General features: G+C 39.4%; 1 protein-coding gene across 1 annotated transcript; it reads left to right on the plus strand.

The window, feature by feature from the left end:
* The first annotated feature begins 3,235 nt into the window (after nt 1-3,235).
* IER3IP1 (immediate early response 3 interacting protein 1) lies at nt 3,236-10,127 on the plus strand. The gene is made up of 3 exons (XM_066246451.1): nt 3,236-3,423; nt 8,027-8,128; nt 9,026-10,127. The coding sequence occupies exons 1-3, from the start codon at nt 3,333-3,335 to the stop codon at nt 9,079-9,081; spliced, it is 249 nt and encodes an 82-aa protein (XP_066102548.1). The 5' UTR covers nt 3,236-3,332; the 3' UTR covers nt 9,082-10,127.
* Nucleotides 10,128-10,365: the final 238 nt, after the last annotated feature.

The following is a 10,365-nucleotide window of genomic DNA, read 5'->3' on the forward strand; positions in this document are numbered from 1 at the left end:
AGCAGTGTCTGATAGGATATTTAACATGAATGCCTAAAAACATATCAGACGCTCAGCACCAAATAGCAAGTTCTAATTTTAAAGAGGCTGTAGTCAGTCTTTTGTTTTTTTCTCCAAGCTGCTAAAATGCAGATTATTTATTTTACCTTCTTTGTTTGGGGGCAAATTTTTTTTTTAACTGAGAAAACTATTTTTAAAACATATTTCAAAATTCTGGGCTTTTGAATATCTTTGGAAGTAAGAACATCAGAGGAATAATTCTTTTTAAGGATACAATCGACTGTTATCAGCTTAGGCTGCAAGCCTGAGTTTTTGAAAAATAATGAATTAGATAACATGCTACTAGTACTTGTACTATCTTATATTTTAAGCTGCTTTTGCTAGATCTAGAGATTCTGGGGTCTGAAGGAACCTTAGAGATCATAATAACCTAATTTTATAGATGAAGGAACGGAGACCAGAGGGGTTAATCTGATTCTTTTGACAATAAAAGAATTGGATCAAGTGAGTTGTAACCCAATGGTAAGTAACACAAAGGGGTAACTGTAGGAGGCTTTAGTCCCAACCTCACTCCATCCACCTCCATAATCTTCAATCATCCCTCTTTACACCCTCTCCTTAGTAAATTTATGATCTGGTAAAAACTGATTCACTGCTCAACCAAAGCTTCCAAAGAAGGCCCCATAATTGCCTCCTCGTCCACCCAGCCCAGTGAAGAAATCCTGGAGTCCTCACTGTCCACTTACAGGAGTAGCCTTCCTTATCACTATCACCAGTGTCTAGAGTTTTGTGGGCCTTGAAAAACTGGAGGATTTGTTGGTATCCTGTTATTTTGTTTATTCCCTTTACTTCTCTTCCTGTGTCTCTCCCTCCCTACCTGATTTGCATTTAGGGCCAATTTTGGAGATAGTTTTTATGTATGTCTGTGGGAAACAGTTCATCTCTTCTTTACTGTAGGCACTAGCTAGCAGGCCTATTTGAGCTTAATTTCTCCTTGGGAGTTTAACTAATTAATCTTTCTCTATTTTTTTGGCTAGTGTTTCTTCCAGAAGCAGCAACACACGGGCTTACAAAGTCCTTTCTAGGGCTGCTTTGCCTTCTCTATTTCAGAAAACTCTGAGAAGTTTAGGAGATCAGTACTCTGTGTACTGTACTTACCCTCAAATAGCATCTAAAATTTAACAATATCAGACTCAAATTCTTATTGTTGCTGTCAAAGATAAACAAAGCTGGACACCAAATAGAATGGTAAAGACAGTGTATCAGTAATATACTAGTGCAATAGGGGAGAGGGTCAAGTGTGAACTAAATTCAACTTCTGTTTGTACAGAGGTGAATGAATATTTTAAAGGGAGAATGAACCCTGGCCAGGTAGCTCAGTTGGTTGGCGCATTGTTCCGTTATGCCAAGGTTGCAGATTCGATCCTGCATCAGGGCACATGCAGGAGTCAACCTGTGGGTGCGTGAATTGGTGGAACAGAGAATCGACGTTTCCCTTTCTCCCTTCCTTTCTCTCTAAAGTCAGTAAAAAAAAATTTTTTTAAGAGAGAATGAGGAAGTACAATAGATAGAGAGGAGAGCAGGGGCTCAGTAGAGTCAGGAAAGTGAGAAATACCTAGTATAATATGTGTAAACATTGAGTAGGCCATCTGTGTCAGGTAGCTGGCAAATTATCAGTTAGGATCCTGCTCTCTCACAGATTCCTCATGATTACATTGTAAACCAGGGTTCCCCAAACTTTTTACACAGGGGGCCAGTTCACTGTTCCTCAGACTGTTGGAGGGCCAGACTATAAAAAACTATGAACAAATCCCTATGCACACTGCACATATCTTATTTTAAAGTAAAAAAAAACAAAATGGGAACAAATACAATATTTAAAATAAAGAACAAGTAAATTTAAATCAACAAACTGACTAGTATTTCAATGGGAACTATGGGCCTGCTTTTGGCTAATGAGATGGTCAATGTTGGTTCCATATTTGTCACTGCTAGCCGTAACAAGTGATATGACACGCTTCCGGAGCTGTGACACGTACATCCCGCGTCACCAGAAGTAGTACTGTACATGAGCGAGGCCGCGCTTTGCGGTGCCGCCATATACAGTACTCCAGGAGCAGATGCATCCTGTGCTCCTCTCACTGACCACCAATGAAAGAGGTGCCCCTTCTGGAAGTGCGGTGGGGGCTAGATAAATAGACTCGGGGGGCCACATGTGGCCCGCGGGCCGTAGTTTGGGGACCCCTGTTGTAAACTATGGCCTTCAGGTCCTTAAGAAAGACACTCTTGAGTTGTAGGAGATTCATATACATCTCAAAAGGACTAAGGAAGGATTCAGGATTGTAAACCCTTTAGGTAAGTGCTCTAATACAGGGTGGGTCAGGGGCCTATTTACAGCTGTTGGCTGGAGCAAAGTAAATTCTTTGACAGCCTTAAGCTCCCTCAGTCAGACATTTGAAGAAGTCATCCTAGGAGTATGGCCTTGAGCTGCTAGAAACTGTTAATGTTTTATTTTGTTTTTAAGTTTTTTAATGTAGGGGTAGGGAGTGGATGAAATCTTGTGTTGAGAATTTAGCTGTTGTTTTGTTTTGTTTTTCAAATAGAATCTGTAGTTTTTATAGGTCAAGGTTGAGGCCTAGTAGAGGGCTCAGAGGAGCCTGGCTAGAGTTTGATCAAGCAGAGAATGTTTTTCACTGAGTAATTTTAAGACAGGCTATTTCATTTTATAAAAAAAATTATTTGTCAAAGCCTCCATTTCTTCATCAGTAAAATAGGGATATTAACATCTCATAAAGCTCTTGGGAGCATCTAGTATGGCACTGTCCAACAGGAATATGATTCAAGCCTCACATGTCATGATCAATGTCCTCACAACCACATTTTTTAAAAAGTAGAAGTAAACAAAATTAATGTTAATTTAATTTATTTACCCAATATATTTCAAGTATCATTTCAACAGGTAATCTACATTTTTTAATTATTGGGAGGTTTCTACGTTCTGGTTTTTGTTGTAAATCTTTGAAATTGATGTGTGGTTTACACTTAAAGCACCACAATTCGGTGCCACATTTAAAGCTTTCAACATCACACGTGGCTCTTGTATTGGACAGCACTGGTCTTGACAGCTAAGCAGACGGGCCTTGCTGATGTAGGTGTGGGGCGGGTCTTAGCCACAGGGGGCGGGTCTTTCAGGGGGGGGAGGAGCTTCTCGGAAAATGTGTTTGGGACCTCATCAGCTGCCGTAGGAGAGTGCCGGCCGCGGCGGCGCCACGTTCCCCGCGGCGGCGGCTGCAGACGAATCAGCTGTGCCTTCCCGGTGGCTCCTGGCGATCATGGCCTTTACCCTCTACTCTCTGCTGCAGGCTGCCCTGCTCTGCGTTAATGCCATCGCCGTGCTGCACGAGGAGCGCTTCCTCAAGAACAGTGAGTGGGTCCGCGGGGCCGGGTGGCGGAGGCAGAGCCCGGGGTGCGCGGACCCGAGTCGGGCCTCGTGAGGAGGCAGCTTGGGTCGCGACAGACGTGCGACCGAGGGCTCGGCTCCGCCCTAGCTTGCGGGGAAAAGCCGAGCCACTTTCATCTCACCAGGGGTGAATTCAACGGCGGGGTAAGGACGGTTCAGCAGGCGCCCACTGTGTGCCGGGCCCTGGGAATGGGAGTGAGGGGCAGACTGAGATGAGCAGGGACGCCCCTGCCTGCGGTTACTTCGGTTAGTAATTTAGTGAACTTCTCCGTGACCGCTTTTAATGGCCAAAAACCTGGGGTCGGAGTTTCGGTTAAAGAGGGAGGGGCGGGGCTCGTTGGCAGCATAGGTAACTGGGAGAATGAACTGATGGAGGGCCATGGGGGTCCCGGGCTTTGGGGATAAGAGGACAGGGAAAGTGTTGGGATTATCACGACATCCAGCTACCCACATTCCCAGAAAGTTTATTCATAGTTTTGGGTGCCCTACGATGTGCCAGGAACTGTGCTAGAATCTTACTAAGATGAAGACACACGTTATGCCAACTGGGACCTCGCAATCCAGCAATCTCCATGCCCCCTTGGGCAGGGCCACTCTTGCTGTTTGAGGCAAAATTGAGGCCGGATACTGCGTGATTTGCCACAGTGTACTAATTATATCTATGTCAACCACTGAAATGCAAGCCCATGGACAAGATTGAATTATTTATTCCTTGAAACGAGATTTATTGAGCCCAAATTATGTGCCAGGCGCATGTCATAAGAGCTGAGGTTACAGCCATTACCCTGCCTTCTAATAGAAGTTAATCTAAATAAAACTGAGCAAGTAAAAATAACAGATGCAGAAAGAGAAGTGCAGTGAAATTTTAACCTGTGAATCTGTGAAAGCTTCTTGGAGCGAGCGTGTCTGACCCCCAATCTGATAAGTGAGTACACCCTAACTAGGTGAAGTCAAGGGGTTGGGAGAAGTTGAAAAGGTGTGAAAACTCTGGGATAGGTGAAAACCGGGCCTTAAACAGGGCAGTGACATGACCTGATTTGTGTTATTTGCAAGACCATTCTGGCTACAGGTTGGAAATTTAGAAGAGTAGATGTGAGCACCATTCCAACAGGGCAAGTAGAGATGGTGGGTATATTGCCAGTTGAGTGGGCACAGTGACAAGAAAATAACAACTACTACTTAACACTGTGTCAGGGTCTGTATCACATGCTTTACATATATTAACTTGTGTAACCCTGACAACAACCTTGATGTCCTGGGTTCGATTTCTGGTCAGGGTACACAGAAGAAGCGCCCATCTGCTCTCCAATCCTCCCCTCCACCCTTTTCCTCTCCTGCAGCCATGGCTAAATTGTTTTGAGTGCATCAGCCCCAGGCACTGAGGATGGTTTTGTGGAGCCTCCACCACAGGTGCTAAAAATAGCTCAGTGAGAGCATGGCCCCAGATGTTCAGAGCATTGGCCCCAGACAGGGGTTTGCTGGGTGGATTCCGGTTGGGGCACATGTGAAAGTCTGTCTATCTCCCCTCCTTACACTTAGAAAAGAAGGAGGAGGATTACAACAGCCAACACAACAATAGCCATCTGATGTGAATGAATCAAAATTATACCTATTTTTTTGTCAGATTGACAAAAATAAATATTTTTTGCTGTGCTGCAGAATTTTAGTAATTAGTTTATGTGTGCCATGAGATGAGAAAGATTGAAAACCGTTATTCAATTGTATACTTGAAAGTTGCTAGAATAGATCTTAAATGTTCTCACCATAACAAAAAAAAAAAAAGATAATTATGTAACCAAAAACACATCCTGGCATCCCCTTCCAGCTATCTTCGTCATTTCCTCCAACTCAGTGATAAGGTTGGATAATCTTACTGTCTCTGTTCTGTCACTTTCTACTTACGTCTCAACCCATTCCAATACGGATTTTACCCACTGCTGTAATTGCTCTTGTAAAATCACCAATGACCTTCCTACCATGAATCCTCAGGACACTTTCAGTCCTTCTCTTACTTAGCTTCTCAGTACCTCCCACTGTTGTACTACCTCTTCTTCAAACACTCCTTGCCGTCTGTGAAACGCCAGTTTAGATGTTCCCATTTCTCCGTTTTGCTCAGTCATCAGTTTCTCCTGCCATCTCTTCCATCTGTACCTAAACATTAAATACTGAAGAAATTTAAGGACAGTAAGGGCCACCAATTCACTTTGTACTCTTTCCATGAGCAACTTCATCTGGCTTCATTTATCATCTGCAGTTGATAAACTCAAAGTTCAATCTCCACTCTGGCTCTTGCTTTGTTTTATGGATTTAAGTCCAACTGACTACTCCCTGTCTCCACTTGCATATCTCACAGACGTAATCTCAAACACGACATGTCCAAAACTTATTCACTTTACCTTCTTATCTGCCACCACCAGCCCAATTTTTCTCCAGTACTCCCTAACTCAGAAAAGGCACTACCCCTCAGCCAGTTGGTTAAGCCAGAAAACCAAGGGAGAGCTTTGATTTTTTCCTTTCTGCCTCATTTCCAACATCTGAACAGTTAATTTTGCCTTTTCTACCTTTAAAATATTGTATCTCCTGACTTTAAGTTTCCTAGGGCTATAATAACAAAGCACTACACATTGCGTGGCTCAACACAAAGGTATGTGGAAGTCCTGGGTTTGATTCCCAGTCAGGGCACACAGGAGAAGTGACCATTTGCTTCTTCACCCCTTTCGCTGTCCTTCCCCTCCCCTCTCTCTCTCTCTCTCTCTCTCTCTCTCTCTCTATATATATATATATATATATATATATACTGCTCACAAAAATTAGGGGATATTTCAAAATGAATATGAAGCAATAAAGAAGCATTTGATTTTATTTATTAAACAAGAACATCAGAAAAGCAAACAAGTCAAAGAAAGTTGTTCAATTAGGCAAATGAGATGCAAAACCAACTTTTTGTTCATTGGTGAAAATGCACTATACAAAAGGCTGAAAGTACTGGAGTATCTGCATGTTCCCTGATCTTGAAAGTGCATTTTGAAATATCTCTAATTTTTGTGAGCAGAAGATATATGTGTATCTTTTCCTCCCGCAGCCATGGCCAGTGCGAGCACAGTTGGCCCTGGGTGCTGAGGATGGCTCCATGGCCTCACTTGAGGTGCTAAAATAGCTCAGTTGCTGCATAAGGAGCAATGGCCCCAGATGAGCAGAGCATTGCCCCCTAGGGGGCTTGGCAGGTGGCTCCCAGTTGGGGCACATGTTGGATTCTATCTCTCTACCTTCCCACCTCTCACTTAATAAAAAAAGAAAGAAAGAAATCTGATTAGATCTATAACATGTGAAGAAATTGAGTTAGTAATTTGAAAACTTTCAACAAAGCAATGCCCAGACTCCAATGCTGGACTCTACCAAACAGGTAAAGGCTTAATACCAATTCTTCATAAACTCTTCCAAAAAATAGGAGGTAGCACTTACACAAAAAAAGAAACTACAAACTAGTATCTCTTATGAGTATAGCTACAACACACAACTCTGTGAACCATTGTATACTTTAAATATGTGAACCGTGTGGTAGGTGAATTGTGTCTCAGTAAGGCTGTTTTTTAAAAAGCATACATTTAAAAAACCAAACAAGTATTTATTATATCCAGTACTAATTATGAGAGATACAAAAGAAACATGAAACTGCATAAATCAGCTGGGACTGCCAAAACAAAGTATCATTAAGCAAAGTGAATCTTGTTTCTTGATAATTGGTTCCTTCATGTATAGAGACTTGTTCTGTCTTCAAGCTTAAGAGTTAACATGTCAGGAATTAATTAAGTCATTTGAGATTTTTAAAGAATGTAGTCATATGAGATATGACAGGTGGACCTGAAATGAGGACAAGAGAAGGACATATTGTAGAAATGAGGACATGTAAGTCTTTAGAAAGACTGTGTGAGAATATAAAAGAACTAGCAGTAAAGGTAAATAAATAATGGTTTATAAGGAAAATTATGTAGAAGAAAGTCAAAGACTTATGTATAGAAAATAAGTGAGAGACAAATGATCAAGGGGAAAAAAATATATGACTGAAGGCACATGCTCTGAAGGCCTGACCAAGCTATGACCAGGGATAGGTTAAAATTTCCATGTAATGTAGATAGTGAATCTGATAGTGTCTTTACATTGATATTTATAGCAGTTTTTACAAATTCTGAACTGAGCTTATTGATTATTCAATTGACACTGCTTTTTCAGTTCTGACTTGAAAAATATTTTTAGTGTAAAGTAAAAATAACCATGAGAGTGTTACAGTGGTCATCTTTACTGAATTAAATGCCATGGAATAATTTATTAGATAGTAGTTTATCAAACCAAAGTGGAAATGAAATGAGTTTTTGTTACTCATCAAAGTAGAATATATACTGTATTTATTTCACTAGGTAGTGTTTTTACTTTTAAGTCCTATGACTTCATATTTTATGTCTTTAAAAACAAAGGCTGAAGATATAATCTTTTAGAAAATGACTAATGAGGGAACAAGGTGAGTGCATAATAAATTTTAACACAGCTAATCATTTTTATATTATATAGTTGGCTGGGGAACAGACCAGGGAATTGGTGGATTCGGAGAGGAGCCAGGAATTAAATCTCAGCTAATGAACCTTATTCGATCTGTAAGAACTGTAATGAGAGGTAAGAAGAAAAACTAGTGGAACACTCTTAAGTAGTTTGAATTTTGTGGTTTGATTTAAGTATCAAAGCTTCTGAGCATGAATACTATCACATATCATCTTTGTAGTGGGAAATTTTTTCTCTTTAACCTGGCTTTATTGCTTAAAAGTTACTAGTTTCTTTCTTAGTTTGCCCCTTATTTCTAAGCCAGTTGGTGCAAATGGAATGCTCAGGAGTATAATCTGTATGTTACCTCTCAGAATTCAAAGACAATGATATACTTGTTTTGGGGAAATTCTGCTGCTTCCAAGTAGTAAAGTCATCTAGAGTTCTACCAGGCTTTCAAGAGAAAAATAAAGGTCCCTTTTCTGCTATTCTATTAGAAAATATAGTATTTTAGAGCAACTCAATAAAAAGAGCTCAAAACCTTATAATGAAAACAATTCGAACTAGGGTCTCTTTTTTTTTTTAGCTGCTTTAATCACACGTTTGAATGATAAGTTGATTCTTAATTTAGTGATGAAGCTATGGAGTCTTATTTGCACTGTATTTCTAATGTTGAGTGTCACTGGTAGCCGTATGTATCTATTTTGTCCTGGGTCCAGTATGCTTCTGTGTTCCCAGAGCTACACTAGCACTGTCCACAGATATTTCTGTATTAATCTACTTGTATCGATGGGACCCTTATCCTCAGTCACGTAAGCCCTTTTTAAATTAACTTTCGGATTTTATGATCTAGTACATGTTGGAATGTTCCTGTTATAAGTATTTGCAACTTGATTATGATGACATATTCTTGAGGTATTTCTGTCCTTCCTAGATACTAGTAACTATGACTTAGTTTTTTTCTACTTACTTTCTTTTTCAACTTTTTGTTGTAAAAAGTTTTTAACAAACTTTTTTCTTCTTTTTTTGCAGTGCCATTGATAATAGTAAACTCAGTTGCAATTGTATTACTTCTACTATTTGGGTGAAGATCAGTGAGGGAAGTGGAGACTCAGAAGAGATGCCAGCAGAAGTTAGTACTTTGGTCTTTATTGGAATGTACATATCTTGGCTGGCTGTCCTTGGACTTGACAAAAATGTAAACCTGATAATAAAACCAGAGTCCCTATTTATATGATTTTTTACAATGTTGTACTTGTAGTTTCATTACAAGAAGATCAGATCATCATAGTTGGTAACTACCCAGGACTGGAATACATTTGATTGCTGACTGTTAATAAAATTCATGCTATGTAAAGATTGTTCAAAGGGTATAGGACCGTCACTTCTCTGTTTTTAGAACTTTTTCTCTCACTTCTCAGGGATAAATTTTTTTAACTTTTGAAGTTCTTTGTGATTTATCTATGATGCTCAGAGAGTGATTATCTTCTTAGATAAAAGTTAAAGGATTTTAAAAGTAATTACTGCATATAAAATGATAAATATGTAATTGGGATGATTTCACTTTGCACTCTTTGGCTAAATATTTTGTCTATATTGTCTTGGCTATGAAAAATTCAAATTTACAGTAACTAGCAAGGAGCAATACAGTCTGACTTCAGGGAGAATTATAATTTTGTACATCAGTCACATAGTAATTGTGTTTTTGTTTTAAATTCTTTTCATGAATTTCTTACTTTAATAATTGACCTGAATGACAAGACCAGATTGGTATCTACATATTTTTGTTGGTAGAAAAATCTGAGTAGAAATCTATGCCCTTTTTACAATGATGACTTACTTTTTGAAATCAGCATATTAGCCTGCAAGAACAATCCTAAACAGTCACAATGATAAACTATACTATGTAAAAAGACTTATGTATGTGAGACTTTATTGTGAAGGATTTATGTGTCCCAAAATTACCATGTTTCCTATTCTTGGAGTCCTATATTAAGGGTGTCATCTTTAACTCTTCTTTCCATCAGTCACTAGGGCATTCATGCTGGATAAGTGGTTTTGTTTTGGTTTTATGTCTTAGACCATCCTATATTTTATTCATCCCATAATAAAGTTTTTTGCAGAAATATTAAAACTATGTAAATGGTTTTTCTGGAAATTATCAGTTATAATATTTTAAAGGGGGTGAAATGGCATCTTTGTTTATAGGACAACATCTGTAAATAAAAGTTAAATTTCCAAGTCAAGCATTGTTTTAGTACTTTAGTGCAGTGATTTTCAACCTTTTTTTTTATGGCAAAAACAAACACTAAATACTAAGGTCAGTGCCCCTGCCTAAATACAACCATTTTCATCTCATAGCACAAATAAAT

The sequence above is a fragment of the Saccopteryx bilineata genome, chromosome 11 (genome assembly GCF_036850765.1).
Source record: "Saccopteryx bilineata isolate mSacBil1 chromosome 11, mSacBil1_pri_phased_curated, whole genome shotgun sequence".
Classification (NCBI taxonomy): domain Eukaryota; kingdom Metazoa; phylum Chordata; class Mammalia; order Chiroptera; family Emballonuridae; genus Saccopteryx; species Saccopteryx bilineata.